Source organism: Gigantopelta aegis, chromosome 12 (assembly GCF_016097555.1).
Source record: "Gigantopelta aegis isolate Gae_Host chromosome 12, Gae_host_genome, whole genome shotgun sequence".
In the NCBI taxonomy this organism is placed as follows: domain Eukaryota; kingdom Metazoa; phylum Mollusca; class Gastropoda; order Neomphalida; family Peltospiridae; genus Gigantopelta; species Gigantopelta aegis.
In genome coordinates, this window is record NC_054710.1 from 19,969,773 (window position 1) to 19,995,838 (window position 26,066).

The window sequence follows — 26,066 nt, forward strand, 5'->3', positions numbered from 1 at the left end:
ACTGGGTTGCCTTTTATAACAGATCCAACATGCCAGTACAGCAGAATCAATATTTTAATGGTCTGACATTTACAGAACATTGATAAACAACTGGGTTGCCTTTTATAACAGATCCAACATGCCAGTACAGCAGAATCAATATTTTAATGGTCTGACATTTACTGAACATTGATAAAAAAAACTGGGTTACCTTTTATAACAGATCCAACCAGCTGGTACAGCAGAATCAATATTTTAATGGTCTGACATTTACTGAACATTGATAAACAACTGGGTTACCTTTTATACAAGATCCAACCAGCTGGTACAGCAGAATCAATATTTTAATGGTCTGACATTTACTGAACACTGATAAACAGCTGGGTTACCTTTTATAATACATCCAGCCAAATCATACTCTAGAATCAATATTTAATGGTTTGAAATTTACTGAACATTGATAAACAACTGGGCTACCTTTTATACAAGATCCAACCAGCTGGTACCGCTGCAGCAATTAACAGAACGATCATAGTCAATGCTATAATAGTTCCCTCTGCTCCACCAGCGACACGCTGTGGGTCATCTGGTGGCGTATCAGGTTCTGAAAATATATAAACTTGCAAGTTATAATAGAGTGATTGCAATCATCGCTACAACACCTCGGCTCTAGACCATATGCTGCCTCAGGCCTCTGAAAATTGCGACAATCACCCTTTCGCTTTTGCGTCCCCCAATTTTTGTTCATGCAAACTTTGGATCACCATTTTACATGACTATAATGGGTTACGCATGGAGCACCATTTTACATGACTATAATGGGTTACGCATGGAGCATCATTTTACATGACTATAATGGGTTACGCATGGAGCACCATTTTACATGACTATAACGGGTTACGCATGGAGCACCATTTTACATGACTATAACGGGTTACGCATGGAGCACCATTTTACATGACTATAACGGGTTACGCATGGAGCACCATTTTACATGGGTTACGCATGGAGCACCATTTTACATGACTAACGGGTTACGCATGGAGCACCATTTTACATGACTATAACGGGTTACGCATGGAGCACCATTTTACATGACTATAATGGGTTACGCAACAAGGAAATGGGTTACCTGGATTTATTTCTGTGTATCCGTAACCAAATTGGTCAGAGGCCAGCGGTCTACTAGTTTATGCAAATATATGAGAGTCAATTAAAGGGACTGTCCCTGCGGTCTACTAGTTTATGCAAATATATGAGTTAGTTAAAGGGACTGTCCCTGCAGTCTACTAGTTTATGCAAATATATGAGTCAGTTAAAGGGACTGTCCCTGCGGTCTACTGGTTTATGCAAATATATGAGTCAATTAAAGGGACTGTCCCTGCGGTCTACTAGTTTATGCAAATATATGAGAGTCAATTAAAGGGACTGTCCCTGCGGTCTACTAGTTTATGCAAATATATGAGAGTCAATTAAAGGGACTGTCCCTGCAGTCTACTAGTTTATGCAGATATATGAGAGTCAATTAAAGGGACTGTCCCGGGTCTGCAGCCATTGTAAGATAAGAATGTTGTTCAAGGGAGGGAGGGTGCTGAGCTAGGGCACTCGATACATGATGTTATATTTTTGTTCACTTTATACTTGGTTTTTTTTCCCCAATGATATGGTTTTCTTAAAAACTTGGTATTGAGGATATTGATCATTATTCAGGGGACATTTTGTTTTCAAAATCTTGATTAGCGTTATTCCTCTTCAAATCAAAATCTTGATTAGCGTTATTCCTCTTCAAATCAAAATCTTGATTAGCGTTATTCCTCTTCAAATCAAAATTCATTAGCAACTATACTGTTTAATGTTTGTGTAGCCATCTCTGAAACTTGCATAGCAAACCGCGACACGATACTGAACAAAATGTTCTGGGTTTTTCCTTAAATTGAATGCTGTTGTTTGCTTGTTTTTTTCTTGTTTTTTTATTGTTGTTGTTGTTGTTGTTTTGTTGTGTTTTTTTTTGGGGGGGGAAGAATTAATTTTTTAATAGAACATAATGGCTAGTTTTACTTGTTTCGTACTACAGAAAGAAGTCATTCTGTTGATATATTAAGATAGTGCAAAACATCTCCTTTTTTTAAACAAAACGTGAGTTTGATCGTTTGAGTCTTCAAATATGATTTAATTTCTGGTTACAAATTAAAGAATTTCTGAAGATTGGTTCGTTGAGCCCTCCATGGAAAACTATTAATGAAAACTTTGTTTCTGAATACACTGACTGTCAAATATTTTTTTTAAATTGTATGTTTAATAACTAAATAAACAAATATATTTACTTACTGGGTAGCTCTAAACGAAGTGCGATGCTTGCTTTTTTTGCTGAAACATGGTAGCAATACCAATCTGTGTAATCCTCTGCACGTAGTCTCAGTATCACAAGCACGTAGACTTCCTTGTGGCTCGTCAAGTTTCCAGCTCCTGTGTCACAAACAATATCATATTCATCTGGGGCATATCTGGTGGTGCACTCGCTTGCATTCTGTGCTACATGAGCAAACTTCTGATACTGTCCACTCTTTTCCTTCCTATAGAACTCAACCGGTCCAGTGAGATTTATGTCATGCCGATCCACAGTACACACCAGATCAAATGACATGTTTAGTGCTGGGTACACATTCTTAGCAGAGAGGTCCACAGAGACTCCTATTAAAATAACAAGGGGGATGGGGGACGACAAATAATTAAATCATTTTATATTTCGTGGCACGTTCCATATAAACTCATTCTGAGGACCAGACCTCTAAAGCATATTCTAGGACTGGATGAAGAAAGGAAATGTTTTATTTAAGGACGCACTCAACACATTTTATTTACAGTTATATGATGTCAGACATATGGTTAAAGACCACAGATATTGAGAGACGAAACCCGCTGTTGCTACTTCATGGGCTACTCTTTTCGATTAGCAGCAAGGGATTGTTTATATTCACCATCCCACAGACAGGATAGTACATACTACGGCTTTGGTTAGACCTGTTGTGGAGCACTGCGGGTGGGGGTGGGGGTTGGGGGTGGTATTGGAAACACTATCTCATCGGCTAGTGGAGTAGTGCAGGCATCAGCAGGATTTTAGATCGCATCAAAGTAACAACGGTAAAGGATGTGCCCAAAATAAGTATGCCCCCAAAATGTGCCAAAAATAACTATAAACATATGGACTACTAAACAACTTCTGCATATCTACAATCCTTCAAAGCGATTCGATTTCATATTCTTAATTATCTGCTTTTTTTTAGTAGTGCTTTACGTGGACAACTTTCCAATTGGTAGGAAATTCTGCTGATATCGATGATTTTAACCAGAGGCTGCATGTGCCCATGTACAGTAAGCGTCTTTGAATCCTCGGCATATAAGCACGTTTATACCTACCAAACGAACAATAGGCAATTGGAAAAATAGTGGGTGATTCCATGAATCTCTAGTGCCAGTTAAATTTTGGATATCCTAATAAATTGGAGCAAAGTTCAATTCTCAGAGGAAGCACTATTATGATGTAATATAATTTAACTAGTAGCGACAGTCATCATATTAAAAATACATTCTGTTTTAATACATTCTAAGCTATAACAAGTAATACAGCCACATGCACACAAAAGCATCGGAGACAAATGCATGATTAGTAATTGAAGGCCACAGGCGAATTTGACCAGGTAGCAGTAGCTATATAGGGTTCGTAGCCCAGAACCGGCTCCCACCCACAGCGAGTTTTAACGACTCAATGGGTAGGTGTAAGGCCACTACACCCTCTTCTTTATCACAACTAACAACTAACCCACTGTCCTGGACAGACATCCAAGACAGCTGAGGTGAGTGCCCAGTACAGCATGCTTGAACCCTAATTGGATATAAGCACGAAAATACATTGAAATGAAATGAATTATAAAGTTAAAATTTTGTTTTGTTTAGCTACACAACTAGATAACAATGATTAATTAATCTTCGGCTATTGGACATCAAACATTTGGTAATTCTGACACAGTCATAGAAAACAAGCTAAATACTTCATTAGCAGCAAGGGATTTGTTATGTGCACTTCCCACAGACAGGAACGCACATACCCTGGCCTTTGGCCAGTTGTGGTGCCCTGGTTGAAACGAGAAAAAACCCAATCAGTTGAATAGATCCACCGAGGTAGTTCGATAGTGTGACGCAAGTACCTCAGGCGTCCACTCAACCGACTGAGCTAAATCTCGTCTCTAGGATCTTTTAAATGCAGCATCCCACAGACAGTAAGAGTTGTCCATACACAAGACTCTTTCTAGTGTCCATGCCATAAAGAGCTTGAAGAATAATCTATGCAGTGTTCGAAATTAATGGTATCTCGATATTCCGGGGATACCAGCTAGATTTAAACTTTGGATACCAGACTTCAAGAATCCAGTATCCCACCAGGATACCATGTAATGTTGTCTTTTTTAATCCTGAGTGTTTATTTTTTGTGAAACAATGTAACGTCATTTACGGATAAAATTAAGTAACAGTATTTCCGAGTTTGTACCCAGTCAAATGCTACACTGGAGCAATAGCGACATAGCAAAAGACTGCGAACCGCTAAGCCACTATCGTTATTGTTGGGATGTTTTCTTCCAGTCTAAGTTTTCCTTAATTAGGCCTACTAATTCCGAAGTCGATAAAAACACCGAAGAGGCAAGTAGCCATTTTAAAATGTTTTCAACCAATACAGCTTTTTTTTTTAAATTAAAATTAAAATTGGCTTGCTTGCTATATTTGAATGTGAGGTAACCATATCTAAAAGTGAAATACTAAATTCTCAGGTTGGATACCAGATGTTGAAATGTTAGTATCCAGCTGGGATACTGCCCCAAATGTTTAAATCTTGAACACTGCTATGAACAATTTCCACATTTATTGTTATTGCTCAAACAAGTACGTTTGTTTCTGTTGTGACTGTTATTCAATTTTCATATTGTATGAATTGCAGGTCTCTGATCATTTAAAATGTGTGTAACCCATTCATCGGTTATGCCAAAACAAATTCAGGTAACCCATTTACTTTTAATGTAACCAACTATATCCATGTAAATTGTGTCCTAAATTCAGGTAACCCATTTACTTTTAATGTAACTAACTATATCCATGTAAATTGTGTCCTAAATTCAGGTAACCCATTTACTTTTAATGTAACTAACTATATCCATGTAAATTGTGTCCTAAATTCAGGTAACCCATTTACTTTTAATGTAAACAACTATATCCATGTAAACTGTGTCCTAAATTCAGTGCGTGGACAAAAAATAGGTTGCACAAAATTAGATTTGCACGACGAACAAAATGATCATTCTCACAATTTTCAGGGGCCTGAGTTGTGTCACAAATATTTTGGAAGTTACTCTTAAACCTGTAAATTGACGTTTCATTCGAGTTCTTGACATGTGACCATCTGACTTGGCCAATGAACAAGAGTCCAGAAAAGCACACCATACCAAGTTATTCTGCCATACCCGATCACATGAAGAAAACAGGTAACACAATTTGGAGTGAGATATTTTGGGTGTACAGTCCATGTGCACGTTTATTTATTTACTTTTGTCCATACTATGATATAATTACATATACTGTAGATAATAACATTACTTACTGGTGGGAAATGTTTGTTCACCCTTTTTATTATGATAATGAGGGCAGGACGTAGCCCACTGGTAAAGCGCTTGCTTGATGTGTGGTCCGTCTAGGATCAGTACCCAATGGTAGGCCCATTGTGCTATTTCTCATTCCAGCCAGTGTACCACAACTCATATATCAATGGCTGTGGTATGTGCTATTCTGTCTGTGGGATGATGCATATTTAAAATCCCTTGCTACTAACGGAAAAAATGTAACGGGTTCCCTGCCTCGCTGAGACTGTATGTCAGAATTACCAAATGTTTCAATTAATCAATGTGCTCTAGTGGTGTCGTTAAACAAAACACACTTCAACTTTCATTACGATAACGCCCTAAAACATCGCATTCTATGTGAAGGTGCTGAAAACTGGTAACACCAAGATAGATATTTAAAATTAGAGACATTCGTACCTTGGAAGAACAGGACTGGACTAGCAGCTGGTGTGATGGACCTGCCAGGAATGGAGGGGTGACAGATTGTCACAGAGAAGATAAGATATTTATCAAGGAAGGCCTCAGTCGTCTTTTCAAATTGTACAGTGCATGTGACCTGCACATCAATTCCGCACATCTGCACATCTGTACGCATGGTCAATCCAAAGGGATTCTTCAGCTCGGATTCACCAACTTCCTTAAAACAGAAAATAATGCAGAAACCATTTAACAGGGATTTGCCCATCTCCTGACAACAGAAAATATGTAGAAACCATTTAACAATGACTTGCCCATGCACCTCCTGAAAACAGAAAATTTGAAGAAACCATTTAACAATGACTTGCCCACCTCCTGACAACAGAAAATAATGCAGAAACCATTTTGCAATGACTTGCCCACCTCCTCAAAACTGGAAATAATGCAGAAACCATTTAGCAATGACTTGCCACCTCCTCAAAACTGGAAATAATGCAGAAACCATTTAGCAATGACTTGCCCAACTCCTAAAAGCTGGAAATAATGCAGAAACCATTTAGCAATGACTTGCCCACCTCCTCAAAACTGGAAATAATGCAGAAACCATTTAGCAATGACTTACCCAACTCCTAAAAGCTGGAAATAATGCAGAAACCATTTAACAATGACTTGCCCACCTCCTCAAAACTGGAAATAATGCAGAAACCATTTAGCAATGACTTGCCCACCTGAATACAATAAATAATGCAGAAACCATTTAGCAATGACTTGCCCACCTGAAAACAGTAAATAATGTAAAAATCATTTAACAATGACTTGCCCACCTCCTCAAAACACTTTTTAAACAGGAAATATGTAGAAACTATTTAATAATGACTTGCTCACCTCCTGAAAACAGGAAGTAATGTAAAAACTATTTAACACTGACTTATCCAATGCCTAAAATAAAACAATATGTAAACCATTAATACAAATTTCAAAAAAACATAAAATAATGTACAGATCATTTAACAATGATTTCTTCAACTCATAAGCAGAAAATAATACAGAAACCATTTAGCAATGAAATTGCTTAACATTTAAAACATAAAATAATGTAGAAACCATTGAACTTGCTTGATTTCTAACACAAAACAAAAGAACCCACACAAACAAACAACGTTCAACAACACCAGACCATTTAACAATATAACTTTCCTAACTTCTAAAAACATAATAATTAATATAGAAAGCATTTAACAATAACTTGTCAAACTCCCGATTAAAAAAAAAGAAAAAAAGGTAAAAGACATCACTCTTTCCGATTCCTGAAGTGTCTTTAAACCCTCGATATATAATCATGTTAATACCTAACTAACTTCTGAAAAAAACACATAATTAATATAGAAACGATTTAACGATGACTTGTCAAACTCCTCTTTCCCTCTTTACTATGGGAACAATCCCTGATTTTAATCAGAATGAATGAATGAATGAATGAATGAATGTTTAATGACACCCCAACATGAACATTATTTTAATCAGAGGATGTGCCCACAACAAGTGTTTGAACCCTCAAGATATACATGTAAGCATGTTAACTTACCAAACAAACAAAACATTCAGCAAGTGTTATAATTCAGTGCTGGTTTTAATTCTTTATTTTTAAAATTTTATTTTTATTATTTTTTAAATTACTATTTTCAAGAGGGATGAAACATCCTGCTATGTATCTCCTAGGGAAGTGGCAGGGGTCCTCTTAAGGACGAGCACCTGACAGTGGATACCATTTTGATATGAGAATACGGTTTTGTCATTCTGATTCTTAATGTGGAGAACACATTGAATATTTATCAATACATGTATAATTATAAAATGATGTATTTATTTAATGCCATGGGGAAATATGGATTTAGTTTTTATGTAATACCCTTATCCATCCAACTCGGGCCCACGAAGCCTGGCAACAACTTTATTAGTCCCCTATCGGTCCAACCTGAGGGCACTATATGTTTCATCTCCGTCCTGTCCGTCCATCTGTCTGTACCACATATAGTTTTCTGGATGGTTTTTTTTTTAGAATGCCTTGAGATACTGAGCTGAAATGTTGTGTATAGCTTTAGCATGTACTCTTACAGATCAAGTTTGACTTTCATGGCGACGTACCCATTTTTGAGGAGTTATGGCCCTTAAACTTAGGACACATGAACAATTGTTTCTAGGACTTTTTTTTCAAGAAAGCCTTTAGATATTGAGCTACAATTCTGTGTACAACTTTATCATGTACTGTTACAGATTAAGTCTGACATTCATGGAAAGTTACTCATTTTTGACGAAGCTATGACCCTTGAGCTTAGGAGATGTGAAAATTAGTTTCACAAACTTTTTTTTCAGAAGGCCTTGAGATACTGACCTGAAATTTTTCGCTTCTATTTACAGGTAGCTTTATCACGTACTGTTACAGATCAAGTTTGACTTTCATAGCGATTTAACAATTTTTGACGGAGTTATGGTCCTTGAACTTAGGAGATACAAAATCTTCTTATGTTCATTTGGGGACATGCATAATTGCTTTAGCAGTACTCTTGGGATACTTGTTTATTCAAAGAATGTTAATTTATGAAACAATTCAGAATAGCCCTTACATAATCCTCAACAAATCACTCATGCATTGCAACTAAAACCGTTTGTAGGTCTGGAAATACATGTATGTTCAATGCACTATGTAGATCTTAGACATCCTTTCAAATATAAATAAGCCAGTATAATACATTGTATATCTATTAATTAATAATTATCTGTTTATTTCCACTTGATATACTTTCATTAATAATATTTATCCATCAACTGCCAGCACCACTTTTAGTTTGGTGAATTTGGCCTCCATCTTTTGTATTGTTGCCATAAGATGATGAAGTTATTTGGATAAAAAAAACAGAAGATAAAATATGAATGTGAATAATACTGGAACGATCTGAGCAGCAAAAATTTATTACATATATTTGAAAAATTTAAAAATGCATAATTTCTTAGAGCGAGATAAGGGTGTAAAATTATAGAGCTGGATAAGGGATAAATTATTCAAAACAATTATAGTTTCACATAAAAATAAAAAATAAAAATAGTAATAATATATTAAAAAATTTTTTTTTTTTTTTTAAATTATACAAACCATGATTTTCCAATTGCATACCGGCACTGGAAAGGTACATGCACCAGTGACATGGATGAAGTAGCCATCAGAATCATTCTTCTGTGTGGGCAGTTCGTTCTCAGTCACCTTGAAGATAGCTACAGAAAATAAAATTAGCCAACTAAACAACCAGGGGCCTATATCAGCCCAGACAGCTTGGTATTTTATTTTCTATTTTGTTAATAGTAGGTGCGCCACGATAATTCTTTGAGACTTTCACATTTTCAATGTTAATTTTCTAATTAAAATGTTTAATCTTAATAAGAATTCAAAATTTTGTAACTTCCAAAACATCTCACTATTTGTTTGTCCTGACTGCCCCAGAGGATCCTATAGAACCAAACTTTACAACTATCTGATCAAAACTCTGGGAGAAGATACTTTCAAATTTGCAATTTAAATTAAGAATATAGTATTAAAAATTCCTAAATATCTCTATAGTAGACTACTAGTTTGTGAAGGCTGCTCCTGCAAATAATTACACTGAATTTGAGAAGTATCAATTCAAAAGTCTTAAATTAAAAAAAATTAAAAAGTTTTAAAATATCTCTCTGTTAAGTGTGTGAAGACAGCCTTTGACAATCATTGTACTGAGTTTTAAACTATCCAGTCAATAATTGATGAGGCTCAAATTAGTGATTATTTAGTTGCATGCTAAAACTATTCCCTAGCTTATAACATGTAAAAAATACATAGACTTGATCTTGTCTCCGTCTGTATTACTATCTGAAAACTAGTAATCTACATCCAATATTTCAGTCTCAGTAAAAACTGTATTTTATATTATTTTTTAATTATTTGTCTATTTTATATTTAAGGCTTAATTATATGTTCAATGGCTTTGGTTCCTGTACAATTCCTTGATTTCAAAATAAAATAATGTGTCATTTTATAATCAAAACATGAATTCTGGAGAAGTGTTATGGTTCATTGGTGTTTTCTTAAAAGATTAGAACATGAATCTTCAAAGTTTAAAGGGGCGAGGCGTAGCCCAGTGGTACAGCGCTCGCTTGATGCGCTGTATGTTTTGGATCGATCCCCACCAGTGGGCCCATTGCGCTATTTCTCGCTCCAGCCAGTGTACCACGACTGGTACATCAAAGGCCATGGTATGTGCTATCCTGTCTATGGGATGATGCATATAAAAGATCCCTTGCAGGTAATCGAAAAGAGTAGCCCATGAAGTGGCAACAGTGGATTTCCTCTCTCAATATCTGTGTGGTCCTTAACCATGTCTGATGCCATATAACTGTAAATAAAATGTGTGTCATTAAATAAAACATTTCCTTCCTTCAAAGTTTAAACTTGACGTAAAGCTAGGGTATCACATGAAAATACAAATGTGCTTGCCATTGTAATTAAATTGTGTATGTCCAAACAAAAAAACCCAACAGAAAGTGACTTCTACATTGTATATAGAGGGCAATATAAAACAACTGTATTTCATGACTTTAAAATACTTCAATAAACAAACGATCACATACAAACGTTCAGTAAAGTGTCAAAAATTACTTTTTCCCCCTTTTTTATTGGAGACAGCCCGAGAAGATCACTGTACCAAGTTTCACAACAATCCGATTAAATTGTTTTGAGAAGACACTCTCTCAGAAAATTGCAGTAGCAAAATTCAAAACTATACGATAAAAATTATAGGATGATAGACTTTCAATTTTTTTACTTTAAAATTTTCCAAAATATCTCTCTACTAGCTTGTGCAGTCTTCCCAAGAGAATCACTGTACACAGTTTCAGAACAATCCAGTGAAAACTCTAGGATAAGGTCGACGTCAATGGTCAAAGGAAAACTTGACAACGGACAAATCAGAACTGGTAAAGCTCCAATGATGAACGCCATAGCAGAGCTAAAAGGCAAAACTCCTGTGATATTCTACTGCGACTGTTAGATCTAGGCATGTTCTTAAGGAAAAAGAATGAAATAATTGTTTCCAGCTATTACAGCCGTCAGTTTTAGGGGCAGATTTAGCTCAGTCGGTTGAGTGCTCACTTGAGGTACTACTTGTCACCCAGGATCGAACCACCTCTGTGGACCCATTCAGCTGATTGGTTTTTTTTCCGTTCCATCCAGTGCACCACAACTGGACAAATGCCGTGGTATGTGCTTTCCTGTGGTATGTGCTTTCCTGTATGTGGGAAAGTGCATATAAAAGATCCCTTGCTGCATTAGAAACAAATGTAGTGGGTTTCCTCTGATGACTACAGAATTACCAAATTTTTGACATCCAATAGCTGATGGTTAATAAATCAATAAGCTCCAGTTTGATAGCGAAATCTAAGAATGGTATGATTACATTAATTTATCTTCACATTAAAAGTAACTACCAGCTAATATTAACCAGTCAGGAACGAGCGTTCAGATGCACATGTCATGATTCTATCAACATATTCACATTAATAACATGGTCAAAATATCAATATTTGACCAAACGTTATTTTTGTCTGTGTAGTTCTAAACCATGCTAACATTTATGAAGGAATGAAATGCTGGCGGAAACCCAGACCCTGGTAGGTATAAGTTCCGCGAAATATATCTGAATGTCAAAACTGTATTCAAAATTGTATCTCTGCACAAGGCAGAGATGAAGGGATGTTCCAGGCAAAGTTGTGACTGCTTCCATGATCCACTATGGATATCCACTCCCGTGGTAGATCCGTAACAGGATGTTTAATCTTTCCTGCACCCCCCCTATAGGAGGACTGCCACTGCCAAGACAAGCTTAGAAAACTCAAACTTGCACAGGAGCTGTGATGGCATGTACTCATGAATCACTATAAAAACAGTGATGCTATTACATGTACTCTGCCCCACCAGTGGCACCCACCTATAAGCACAACTTACAGTTATCAAGTCCATCGTTGAAATGTACCAGATTTTCATCAAACCGATGAAAAGTCATGTGCACGATCACATGGGGTATTGTATCACAAGCACGAACACACACACACACATTCTCTCTCTCTCTCTCTCTCTCTCTCTCTCTCTCTCTCTCTCTCTCTCTCTCTCTCTCTCTCTCACACACACACACACACACATCCCCATGATCTAGGAACAATGGGCTTTAAATTTTTTTATATGATTTGTTATTGTATAGTTATTTTTAATGATAAAAGTAAAGTATCTGTGTTAAACTATAAGAATTTATAAGCATCGTGCACCAGGAAAATGATTTGTTACAGATAATATATTACAGCCCCCTCCCCCACCCACCCAAACACAGTAGGTGATCCTCCCCACCCATCCAAACTGGGCCAAACACAGTAGATGTCCCTCCCCCATCCACCCAAACACAGTAGGTGTCCCTCCTCACCCACCCAAACACAGTAGGTGTCCCTCCCCATCCACCCAAACACAGTAGGTGTCCCTCTCCACCCACCCAAACACAGTAGGTAACCCTCCCCATCCACTCAAACACAGTAGGTAACCCTCCCCATCCACTCAAACACAGTAGGTGACCCTCTCCATCCACCCAAACACAGTAGGTAACCCTCCCCCATTCACCCAAACACAGCAGGTGTCCCTCTCCATCCACTCAAACACAGTAGATGACCCTCCCCCATCCACTCAAACACAGTAGGTGTCCCCCCATCCACCCAAACACAGTAGGTGACCCTCCCCCATCCACCCAAACACAGTAGGTGACCCTCCCCATCCACCCAAACACAGTAGGTGACCCTCCCCATCCACCCAAACACAGTAGGTGACCCTCCCCCATCCACTCAAACACAGTAGGTGACCCTCCCCCATCCACTCAAACACAGTAGGTGACCCTCCCCATCCACCCAAACACAGTAGGTGACCCTCCCCATCCACCCAAACACAGTAGGTGACCCTCCCCATCCACCCAAACACAGCAGGTGTCATGCATAAAGAAAAGTACACTAAATATTGCATTTCATTTACACATATTTTCATTCTTATATATCCAACAAGATTCAAGATGCATGGCTGCCCTGGGCACACACGTCAGCTATCTGGTCTGTATATCCAGAACAGTGGATTCGTTGCTAATGTAAATGTGTTGAGTGCGTTGTTAAATAAAACAGTTCATTCCTTCATTGTTAATGAGAGAAACGTTGGTGTAATGGTTTTACTCCTACTCGTTCTAGGTGGGAACCGGTGCCGGGATGTGAACCCACTACCTACCAGCCTTCAGTCAGATGGTTTAACCACGACATCACCGAAACCGGGTTTTTGTTAAAACTGTATTCGACATATTATACAAGACGTGTCGTTTTATACGCCTCATGTTAGGTCCAGTATGTAAGATACAATATTGTTGTCTATGCGATTTTATTTCGTATACTCATGAGCAGAAATCATGTTAACCTATATGAGTGTACCCATGAGTAGATGTAATGTTAAGCTATATGAGTGTACCTACGAGCAGATGTAATGTTAAGCTATATGAGTGTACCCATGAGTAGATGGAATGTTAAGCTATATGAGTGTACTCACGAGCAGATGTAATGTTTACTGAGGCCATGCTTTCATCATCGTCTGTGTCGCGACACCTCCACATACCCACGTCAACGGCAGGGTTGAAAGACTCGATGGTCATCACGTAGGATGAACCAAACGTGGATGTCAGCTTGTAACCGGGGACGACCGTCATGCAACTCTTGATTGTGAATTGGTTGTCACACCGAAGAACTAATTTCTTATCACCAGGTCGAATGATCTCAATGGTTCCCGTAACTCTTCCTCTTTTCAACTTACATATTAGGTCGTGTGCAATACCATCATAACCACGCTCTAGGCGAGTGTAAAAATCCAATTTTTCAAACTCTGTAAAAAAATAAAAAAAATAATAATAATAATTTATGAGAAAAAAGAAGAAGAAAAAACAGACTACATGTGAGTAGGGTCTCTTCGAGTACTCAAGTACTCAGGCACGAGCAAAGTCTTTAGCAAGTAAAACTCGAGTCTGTTCACAGGACTCGAGTACCCGTGCAAAGAAGAGCATTCTCATTTAATTGTTTTTGTTTTGTTTTGTTTTACATTATTTTGCCACATGCTTGCTGCCGGTTACATTATGTAGGCATACAAAAGTTGAATGTGTGGAATCAGGCCTGTAGCATGGTGGACATTATTGGGGGGTCCAATTGAACAAGCGCTGAAGGCGCGAGTTATTTGGGGGGTCCGGGGGCATGATTCAAAGGTTATTTGCTCATTACTGTAACTCACCATTAATCTTAATCTTAGTCTCTCTACAACTTTTACATTCAGTCGAGATGTAAAGGTTATAAAAAAAAATAAAAAAACCCAGCCAAAATTATTGCCCCATTCCCCCCCCCCCCCCCCCCCCCCCCCCCCTCCACGGGCCTTGGAATGCAATGCAATGCATTATTTAGCATTCACGTTTAGCGCTGGAATTAAAATGTAAAATGCTATTTTACTTTATTCCTTAGTCTCATTATCATCTAGTCGCGGGAACTCTGGTCTAGGTCGAGTTTGACCCTCGAGTACTTGAATCCAATATTTTGGACTCGTGGAGGCCCTACCTGTCAGGTACACGCAGAGCCAGTTTATCCTGGTAGAACATGTAGCACTTCAGCGGGCCCCGCGGTGATGTGTACATTTATTTTCCCCAGGTCATTTTTCCCCTCTCCCCGAAGGAGGTTGCAAAATATATATCTTGAGAAGTGGAACTCGCTGTTTTAAGAGGAAACCCGGTACATTGTTCCATTAGTAGCAAGGGATCTTTTATATGCACCATCCCACAGAAAAGATAACACATACCACGGTCTTTGATATACCAGTCGTGGTGCACTGGCTGGAACAAGACATACTGTAGCTTAATGGGCCCACTGACGACGATAGACCCTAGACCGACCACGCATCAAGAGAGCGCTTTACCAATGGGCTATGTCCCGCTCCTGGGTTCTTTAAAGACTGAATTACACTTTACTACATGGGTGTTCAAACCGTCTTGGGTTCTTTTAAAGACTGAATTACACTTTACTACATGGGTGTTCAAACCGTCTTGGGTTCTTTAAAGACTGAATTACACTTTACTACATGGGTGTTCAAACCGTCTTGGGTTCTCTAATAACTGAATTACACTTTACTATGTGGTGTTCAAACCGTCTTGGGTTCTTTAATAACTGAATTACACTTGACTATGTGGTGTTCAAACCGTCTTGGGTTCTTTAATAAATGAATGACACTTGACTATGTGGTGTTCAAACCGTCTTGGGTTCTTTAATAACTGAATTACACTTTACTACATGGGTGTTCAAACCGTCTTGGGTTCTTTAAAGACTGAATGACACTTGACTATGTGGTGTTCAAACCGTCTTGGGTTCTTTAATAACTGAATGACACTTGACTATGTGGTGTTCAAACCATCTTGGGTTCTTTAATAAATGAATGACACTTGACTATGTGGTGTTCAAACCGTCTTGGGTTCTTTAATAACTGAATTACACTTTACTACATGGGTGTTCAAACCGTCTTAGGTTCTTTAAAGACTGAATTACACTTTACTATGTGGTGTTCAAACCGTCTTGGGTTCTTTAATAACTGAATTACACTTGACTATGTGGTGTTCAAACCGTCTTGGGTTCTTTAATAACTGAATGACACTTGACTATGTGGTGTTCAAACCATCTTGGGTTCTTTAATAAATGAATGACACTTGACTATGTGGTGTTCAAACCGTCTTGGGTTCTTTAATAACTGAATTACACTTTACTACATGGGTTTTCAAACCGTCTTGGGTTCTTTAAAGACTGAATTACACTTACTATGTGGTGTTCAAACCGTCTTGGGTTCTTTAATAACTGAATTACACTTGACTATGTGGTGTTCAAACCGTCTTGGGTTCTTTATAACTGAATAACACTTGACTATGTGGTGTTCAAACCATCTTGGGTTCTTTAATAACTGAATGACACTTGACTATGTGGTGTTCAAACCCTCTTGGGTTCTTTAAAGACTGAATTACACTTTACTACATGGGTGTTCAAACCGTCTTGGGTTCTTTAAAGACTGAATTACACTTCACTATGTGGTGTTCAAGGTGTTCAAACCGCCTTGAGTTGTTTAAAGACTGAATTACACTTTACTATGTGATGTTCAAACCGCCTTGAGTTGTTTAAAGACTGAATTACACTTTACTATATGTGGTGTTCAAACCGCCTTGAGTTGTTTAAAGACTGAATTACACTTTACTATGTGGTGTTCAAACCGCCTTGAGTTGTTTAAAGACTGAATTACACTTTAATACATGATGTTCAAACCGCCTTGAGTTGTTTAAAGACTGAATTACACTTTACTATGTGGTGTTCAAACCGCCTTGAGTTGTTTAAAGACTGAATTACACTTGACTATGTGGTGTTCAAACCGTCTTGGGTTCTTTAATAACTGAATGACACTTGACTATGTGGTGTTCAAACCGTCTTGGGTTCTTTAATAAATGAATGACACTTGACTATGTGGTGTTCAAACCGTCTTGGGTTCTTTAATAACTGAATTACACTTTACTACATGGGTGTTCAAACCGTCTTGGGTTCTTTAAAGACTGAATTACACTTTACTATGTGGTGTTCAAACCGTCTTGGGTTCTTTAATAACTGAATTACACTTGACTATGTGGTGTTCAAACCGTCTTGGGTTCTTTAATAACTGAATGACACTTGACTATGTGGTGTTCAAACCGTCTTGGGTTCTTTAATAACTGAATGACACTTGACTATGTGGTGTTCAAACCCTCTTGGGTTCTTTAAAGACTGAATTACACTTTACTACATGTGGTGTTCAAACCATCTTGGGTGTTCAAACCTTGAGTTGTTTGGGAATTACACTTTACTTGTGGTGTTCAAAGACTGAATTACACTTTACTATGTGGTGTTCAAACCGCCTTGAGTTCTTTAAAGACTGAATTACAAACTGAATTACACTTTACTATGTGGTGTTCAAACCGCCTTGAGTTGTTTAAAGACTGACTATGGTGGTGTTCAAACAATAACTGAATTACTTTACTATGTGGTGTTCAAACCTTTACTATGTGGTGTTCAAACTTGGGTTGTTTAAAGACTGAATTACACTTTACTATGTGGTGTTCAAACCGTCTTGGGTTCTTTAATAACTGAATGACACTTGACTATGTGGTTTCAAACCGTTTAAATAACTGAATGACACTTGACTATGTGGTGTTCAAACCCTCTTGGGTTCTTTAAAGACTGAATTACACTTTACTACATGGGTGTTCAAACCATCTTGGGTTCTTTAAAGACTGAATTACACTTCACTATGTGGTGTTCAAGGTGTTCAAACCGCCTTGAGTTGTTTAAAGACTGAATTACACTTTACTATGTGATGTTCAAACCGCCTTGAGTTGTTTAAAGACTGAATTACACTTTACTATGTGGTGTTCAAACTGCCTTGAGTTGTTTAAAGTGTTACAAATGTGGTGTTCAAACCGCCTTGAGTTGTTTAAAGACTGAATTACACTTTACTATGTGGTGTTCAAACCGCCTTGAGTTGTTTAAAGACTGAATTACACTTTACTATATGTGGTGTTCAAACCGCCTCGAGTTGTTTAAAGACTGAATTACACTTTACTATGTGGTGTTCAAACCGCCTCGAGTTGTTTAAAGACTGAATTACACTTTACTATGTGGTGTTCAAACCGCCTCGAGTTGTTTAAAGACTGAATTACACTTTACTATGTGGTGTTCAAACCGCCTCGAGTTGTTTAAAGACTGAATTACACTTTACTATGTGGTGTTCAAACCGCCTCGAGTTGTTTAAAGACTGAATTACACTTTACTATGTGGTGTTCAAAACAAAAGAACATCCGTCATGATGGATATGATTAAAGTGAACATTTAATTTACCTTCATCATAGTAGTCTGCAGTAACAAAGGTCACAATGAAAGATCCAACGATGATACATGTATGTAACTTTTTGGAAATCATGTCTGGAAAAATAATAATAATAAATAAATAAATAAATATATATATATATAGAATCAAATGACTCACCTACAATAAACTGATTCGTGAATAAAGACAGTTCAGATGTAACATTCATGATTGATGCAGTTTTTTCAAACAAACTTTTAAAATTAATAAGCAAGAAGCAACACTATTTAATTTTTTTTTTTAAATAATTACTAGTAGATCCATGATAATTCATAGAATTTTACATTTTCAATGTTCAATTTCTAATAAACATTTAATAATTTTACTAAATATTCAAATTATTCTAACCTTCCTAAATAGTTCGTTATTCAGAACACTCGGATTAGAATTCTGACAGATTACTTCATTTGATACTTTTTGTTAAATATTATAAATTTCAAAAAAATATCTGTTAGTTTATGATGACTTACCCTGGAAATATTTATACTGAGTTTCACAACGATACAATTTAAACTCTAGAAAGTAGACTTCTATTTAATGGTTTTTAAATTTTTTAAAAATTCACAAATTTTAAATTTCCAAAATATCTCTCTATTAGTCCAACCAAAATTAGGAGTAGACAGACTTTTAAATTTGCAATGTTAAATCTCTATTTATTATTATTTTTTAAATTTAATAATTGAATTGAATATGAACAGTTTTCGTATTGAATTGTATGTACATATCTGTACATAACCTTTCCATCACAAATGCTTTTTAGGGGAGATTTATGTCCATACATATGGTGTTTTCTTTGGTCAAGCGAAAACATAAAGATTGAAATGTCACACAGAAGTTCTTAGGCACATATACTACATTGCAACCATATCACCTCCCAGGCCAAAAGTCATGCAATTTATCACCGTCTATCATTTTGCTTCTGTTTTGTTTGGGGTTTTTTTAATGGAATACTCCTAAAGAGGGGTGGACGCCTCCAAAGTATATGACGTAATTAATATGATGTCATGGCAATTGCTTTATATCTGGGTCCAGACTCAATCACTAATGATGTCACAAACATACAATTTGTATGGCCTTGTCATGGCATTAGAGTCTCAAGTCTAGACTCTAAAAGTTCTATAAGCACCTGGCTTTGGTGCTTATAAAACTTTAGAGTCTAGACTCGAGACTCTAACGGAGTCTGGGACATGAACGTCACGGTAACGCCATACACGCTGTATGCGTGTGACATCGTTTGAGACTGAGTCTGGGACATGAATGTCACGGTAACGCCATACACGCTGTATGCGCGTGACATCGTTTGAGGCCGAGTCTGGACTAAAAGTTTTATAAGCACGGGCCCAGGCCTGGAGAGAGTTGGACACATTTTATGTTTTTTCATTGAGTGGGATTTCAGCAGTGTTCGGATACAAACAAGCGGACACGTTACTACCGGCCTCGGTGGCATCGTGGTAGGTACTGGGTTCGCATCCCGGTGGCGGTACCGGCTCCAACCCGGAGTGAGTTTTAACGACTACTACACCCTCTTCTCTCTCACGAACGAATAACAACTAACCCACTGTACTGGACAGACAGCCCAGATCGCTGAGGTGTGTGCCCAGGACAGCCTGTTTGAACCTTAATTGGATATAAGCACGAAAATAAGTTGAAATGAAATAAAGGACACGCTACTTTACGATACCATTCTATCCCATACTCGACCACTGGCCATGCCAGAGACGGGCGTGCAGGCCCGTAGCCAGCATGTTTGGGAGCGGGGGTCGAAATTTCATGTAGAAGGAACTCATCAAACGCGAGCGTCGAATGCACGGAGCCGTAGATGGGGGGTGGGGAGTGAGTTCCCCAGATTTGTATATATATATATATATATATATATATTTACACATATACAAGTATATATATATAACCCCTTGCCAAACAATGTGATGACGCTGGTTACACTCAAGAAAAATACACTAATTTTTATTGTGAAATATGCGTTAACATGTTGCATTAAGTTGTGGTATGCATGTAAAATGGCCTGGTCACAGAGCCACGACAAGAAACTCTTTTTTTTTCAGTCGTATCAATGTATTTATAATAATAGATACATAGCAAAAATTGTAACAAATTTAAGACTACTGGAACACATTGACTACTAATCAGCGGTTATTGGATGGCAAACGCAGTTATATCGACACTTGGTCACATATGAAATCCGCTGTCGCCACATGGCTACTCTTTCCAAATAACATCAAGGGATGTTTATGTGCACTTCCCACATCTCACAAACAGGATAGCACACATGACGTCCTTTGATGGACCAGTTATGGATCACTGGTTAGGACGGGAAATAATCAAACAGACCCACTGAGGAGGATCGAACCTTCAGCAAATGGAACCTCAGACAGCCATTCTTGCTATGTCCGACTCCCTAACTTGCATAAGATCATATCATTTCATTCCATAAATACAGCGTCGAGTTGCATGTTCCTCGGGTGCTGTTGGGCGAATAATGTTGCAACCTCGTTCACATCTATATCTTGGTCATAATGAATCGTTAGGAGCGCCAAATTAGAAAGGCGCTCCTGTCACATAGAAACACGCATGTATGTATGTAGTCACTGGATGGTGCTAAAGCTCAGGCCCGTAGCCAGCCATATTTGCGGGGCAGTGCATTGAGATATCGAGTGGAACCAAAATTATATCATGGTTGCTTCCCCGGAAAATGTTTAAATGTTGATATTCAGAGGTGCATTCTGGAGCTATTTGTGATGTGTTTTTAATATTTTATTTCAGGTACTTTGAGGTCGTAGCGTGTATATTTTTTTTATAAGACTTCAAGAGCAGCAGTAAATTTGAACTACATAAAACTGTAAAACCGTCAACATTGATGAATAATGTACTTAAATGAGTATATCGCATATGTGTATGGGTAGAAGAAATGTAAATATATGGAACGTGCGTATGCTTACATAATGGGTACATCTCGTACACTATTTTATGATAATTTCTAAATACGCCAATATATACTTTATGTCTGATCCAATCATGCATGTCCTAGGTAGAAATCATCAGTCGTGAAATTTAATTTCACGCTTATGTTCAAGTATTTTGTTGAAAAACATATTTGGAACGTCTAGTGATGGTACAATGTCGATAATTCGAGCATTTTTTTTAAAATCCTCTAACTTCGGGCAAAACTCAGCCTGCCCACCCCACCCCAAGAAAAATTGGAGCCCGTACGCCTGTGAGGGGCTGTATGATGAGTGTAATGTTATCATTAACAGACAATGATTCATAGTTTGTAAAAACAGGAATCTACAAAAATAACAATTGAATCACATAACACGCGCGTGGTAAACAAAAAAAGACAAGAAAAAAAAAGGACCCCATCAATGTGTTTAAATTTTGGTACTGGGCATAGCTTTCGTTTTCTATTTGGTGTATTGACGGCATCGGAATCGTTTTCGTGAATAATATTTAAGTCAGTTGCTCCCCTTGATTGTTAATTCGACAAGGGTATTGCAATCGAAGTTCCACCAATGACTTTATTCGAGACAGTATGAAATGTATGACATGTTAAACACATTTATGGTACTGGTACCAATCATATGCCAGACACGATTTGAGTTGAGAACGCATTCGACAGTGTCAGCTGTTAAATAAATACATCTCTAAACAGCATGCAATATATAAAGCAATTCGCCGAACGCAACAAAGTCCAGTGGTGGAGGCTGGGGGGGGGGGGGGGGGGGGGGGGTCCGCTGAAGCAAATGGTCCGCTTTCAGAACTAAAACATACAGGTTTATACATATGGAGTTTCTGGTGGTGCAAAAACAAAATAGAGAAGGTCCACTTGGTTCATATTCGAACCCCCACAGGTCCAGCTCACGCTACGCCCCTGAAGTCAATAGTCATATTTAACTGACATTTTATTATTTTTCGGGTGATCGTAGTTGATCGAGATATTTCATAAACGTATTTATTTTATTGTCCAGTTATATTATACCTTTTTTCTTTTTCGTAAGAAAAGCGTCCATCGTTTGACAGCTCTTGGCTGCACGTTTTTTGCTTCGCTCTCTTTGCTTAGGTCGTCCCATGATAGTCGTAGTTTGTGAGTCGACAAAATAGCGTGCCACAATTACTTACATGATAGACTGGTTCTCAATTGAATATACCCATAACGACGCCTTGTAATATCATTCGTGGTAACACCTGTACCATTTTAGGCCAAAAAAATATTTACGGGGGGTGGGGGGGGGGGTGGGTGGGGTGTCGTCCGAACCCCCCTCCCCCCCCCTCTCAGCCTACGCCCCTGCTGTAGATTCTGATTTTTCAATTTTTTTGGTATTCACAACCAGTATCGCACGACTGGTAATACCGTATATCAAAGTGCATATAAAAGACCCCGGAATGTTGTTGAAGTTTCTTTTTTTGGTAGAAAGTATGGCAGCAACGGGTTTTCTGACTTATGATCTTTGTTGGTTCTAACCATAATGTCCGATGTCACTATAGCCACAATAAATTCTGTTGAGTTGTGCGTGAGCAATCATTTCTCTTCCTAACCATTGTCAGAACTACTACGCAAAATACAGAACCGCCATGCCTGTACAGAAAGTTTAGCAGGGGACTGGAGAAGGGTCTAGACTGGTGAGCAATTTTTATTGGTATGGGGAGGGTTGAGTATGTATGGAAAAGAAAACAGAAAATGTGCTCGAGCCGGGGGGGGGGGGGGGGCACCTGCTGTCATCCTCCAAACGTTTTCCTTCCACAAAAAGTCACAGAACAAAACGCTTGCAGCAAAACAGCGGTAACCGTTCCAGCGCTGTGTTCAGTGACGGCGGTCGACGCTAAAGTTCACAATTTAGTGATTCAGAGTAATTTAACTCTTCTAAATAACAATTCTTTGGCTATAAACCTCCAAAAGAGCAACTGATCACTATGTGAAAATGGCTAATGTTGCGATTCAGAATGATGCCAAGAAACCACGTTTAAATCCATTCAATATTAAAATTTTCGCGGTGGAGTATACCCGCGGACCCCTTAGACGTCTCGGATCGTAATCACTATGGCCTCCACATCCCCACTTAACCAATGAGGTCTAGTTTGTTTAAGGTCATCATAAGGAAAACACTATGTAAATAATCTTTTAAATAGTTTGAAAATTGTTGCATAAAAATGGCTAATTTTGCGATTCACCCCACCCCCCCACACAAAAGAGAGGCTTTTAATGCTATTCAATTAAAAAAATTACCTAAATAAAAACATTCTTTTGAGTTATATTAATATGCAAAATAATCCTTAAAATAGTTTGTACTGAGATGTACTTATTGACAAGTCATTTCCTTCAAGGAAATACAGTGAAATTAACAGAAAACATGTGTTTGCTTATCTTGAAACAAAAAAACCAACCTTAATATCAAAAATACAATCTACAAAATAATCGAAAATCGTTGTTTAAAAATATCAATTTTTTAGTTCCAGATGCCGGAAAATACGTCTATGATGTGGAATGTCTACAATAAAACTGTATTTAATGAATGTTTCACTTTCATCATGTTTATTTCTTATTTACGAAGTCAGGAAACGCTTTGTTTGATACTATTGAATTTACAACAAGTTATGCACACAAAAATAGTACTCTTTTGTTATTTTAAAAACACTTTTTAACTCTTTTTTTTTCTTAAGTCAAACCAAATAGAAACTATTTACAAATAGTTTGTAGGAGGCTCTCTATACCGGTAGTATGCTGAATGTGTGTTATTGCCAACGTTTCGAGTGGGAGGGTTCGACTATGTATTTGCCGGGGCCTTTTGGATATGAAGTTGAACTTTGTATGGGGTTCCATGATCATGCTTTTCCGAAAATTTTGAAATCTCTGAAAATCTAAAACGCGTTTTCCGTCATCTGGAACTAAAAAATTGATATTTTTAAACAACGATTTTCAATTATTTTGTAGATTGTATTTTTGATATTAAGGGGTTTTTTTTCTTCAAGATAATGAAATTCTAGCACACTGTCACAACATGAGTTAAAGTATTGACATTGTCCCAGTGGCGGATTATGCTTTAGGTAAGGACAGGGGTGGGGGGTCCGAAACTGCAGCTTTGGTAAGGGGATTGCTAAATGATGAAGACAAGCAATTATTGTTTTATGGGAGGGTTGCAAAAGTTACTGTCAACTATTTATACAATATTAAAAACAGAAGAGAATAGAGGACCTTACCCCCCCCCCCCCCCCCCCCCCCCCCACACACCTTAATAGGCCTACGGGCACGATTTCTATCTGGACAAAAACCCCATAATTTTTCCTTATATTTTTAATCTAACAGCAATTAGCCTAAAGGTAGGAGAGTGATTTATAGTAGTTGTTAACAATGTGGTTCGGACCAGGCGATTAGGCTGTGTTGGAAATGTGTTAAAATTGGACACTGTATAAATAAATTAAAAAAAAAAAAAAAAAAAAATTCGCACCAAAAAAACTACCAAAAAGTTAAATTTTGCTAATGTAATGTAATATATTTTTCATCAAAATCGTATTCAGAAGTTTAAACAAATTATTATTAGCCCAAATTAGTTTATTAATTAATATAAAAAAACAGTTAATTATATTAAATTAGTTTGAATGGTTTGAATTAAACTTACCAAATATTGTTTCGACAGGGCAAACGAACATGTATCACGTGACTTTAAGCATTTCCTATACTTCACGACATGCCAAGTGGTGCAACTCTTCAGTGAATTCCACGAATTATACAGGAGATCCAGCCAATTTTACGAATCATTCCGGAGAATCAGAAATAAAAAGACCATTATGTTCAAATACATTTATTGTAACATGATGTCAGGCACCTCAGCCTGTTGTAGCTAATAGCGGATCTTATCCACAAGCAGGCCCACGATAATCGAACACTTTGTAGAGTGAATGACACTCGTGACTCCTCGGTCGATTCCACAACACCCGCGACCCTTCGGCCGATTCCGTCATATAGGAGTTTCTGGGCGCGTTGTACAAGCTCAACTCTGCTCAGCACCGAGTAAGAATCTCTAAGATGATGCTTTTTTGTATAGAGCGAGGAGCAGCGCTACTAGGCGCTTGGCTTAACGGACGCGCCCTCCGTGAATCTATATAAAAAGGAGTGTTTCAGGCCGAACCCAGGAAGATACAAAAAATTACCTTTTCAATTTAAAGGGGAAATGTCAAAGTTGCATTTAATGGCCAAAATAATTACTAATTTTCTTGTAAAATGTAAATAATATATCTTCAATCACATGTTCCGAAAACATTACATTCACCCTCCTATCCACCCCAAGAAAACAATTGTAGGTCCTACTAGTACTATTAACAAAATGTTTATCACAAATTCCTTTAAGGACATATGGAAAACTTTCCCACTTACCATTTGTGACACCCAATAGCCAATGAGTATTTTTGTGCTGGGTTGTCGTTAAACAGTAACATTCATTCATCCATTCAATCATTCCCAGCGTTGAAAAATAAGACTTATTCCCCTTTACCAACCTTGTCTCGTCTGCCTGAATGGCGGCAAACTTGCGCGCTTCCCGCAGACGACGAGAAATTAGATTTGTAAACTGGAGTCGTAAATTCAAATATGTGAGTAATGCATTATAGTTAATGAAGTTTCATATTGGTGAAATCCGTTTGCCTACCTACATATCATGCTGTACTGTAAGTTCCTTAAATAAAACCTGGTCATCTTTATTTCTGCTAACTATGTTAAGCTCTTTTCCACTAAAACATATTCTATCGTTGTCGTGCATCAATAAATTGAAATTTCCATCTACAATGATACTGTTGGTCTTTATTGAGATGCGGGACATTCCGAGTCAGAGGGTTAAAATTTGACTACACCGGTCTTTAGTACATGTCATTTCTTGTTAAAATACGATTAGTGATTAGACTGATAAAATGTTGCTGGGATCACTGGAGATTTTAATCATTGA

The 26,066-nt window shown here is 37.7% G+C and overlaps 1 protein-coding gene across 1 annotated transcript in view; it reads right to left on the reverse strand.

The window, feature by feature from the left end:
• LOC121385793 overlaps positions 1-25,242 on the reverse strand; it is a 29,526-nt gene extending 4,284 nt beyond the window's left edge. Inside the window, exons 1-7 of the mRNA XM_041516578.1 lie at positions 24,747-25,242; positions 18,093-18,176; positions 13,708-14,037; positions 9,214-9,332; positions 6,063-6,282; positions 2,308-2,670; positions 457-583 (exon numbers count right to left, since the gene is read on the reverse strand). Coding sequence (XP_041372512.1) covers positions 457-583; positions 2,308-2,670; positions 6,063-6,282; positions 9,214-9,332; positions 13,708-14,037; positions 18,093-18,176; positions 24,747-24,777 — 1,274 coding nt within the window. The 5' untranslated portion in view covers positions 24,778-25,242. The remainder of the gene's footprint in view (positions 1-456; positions 584-2,307; positions 2,671-6,062; positions 6,283-9,213; positions 9,333-13,707; positions 14,038-18,092; positions 18,177-24,746) is intronic.
• Between the last annotated feature and the right edge of the window lie 824 nt (positions 25,243-26,066).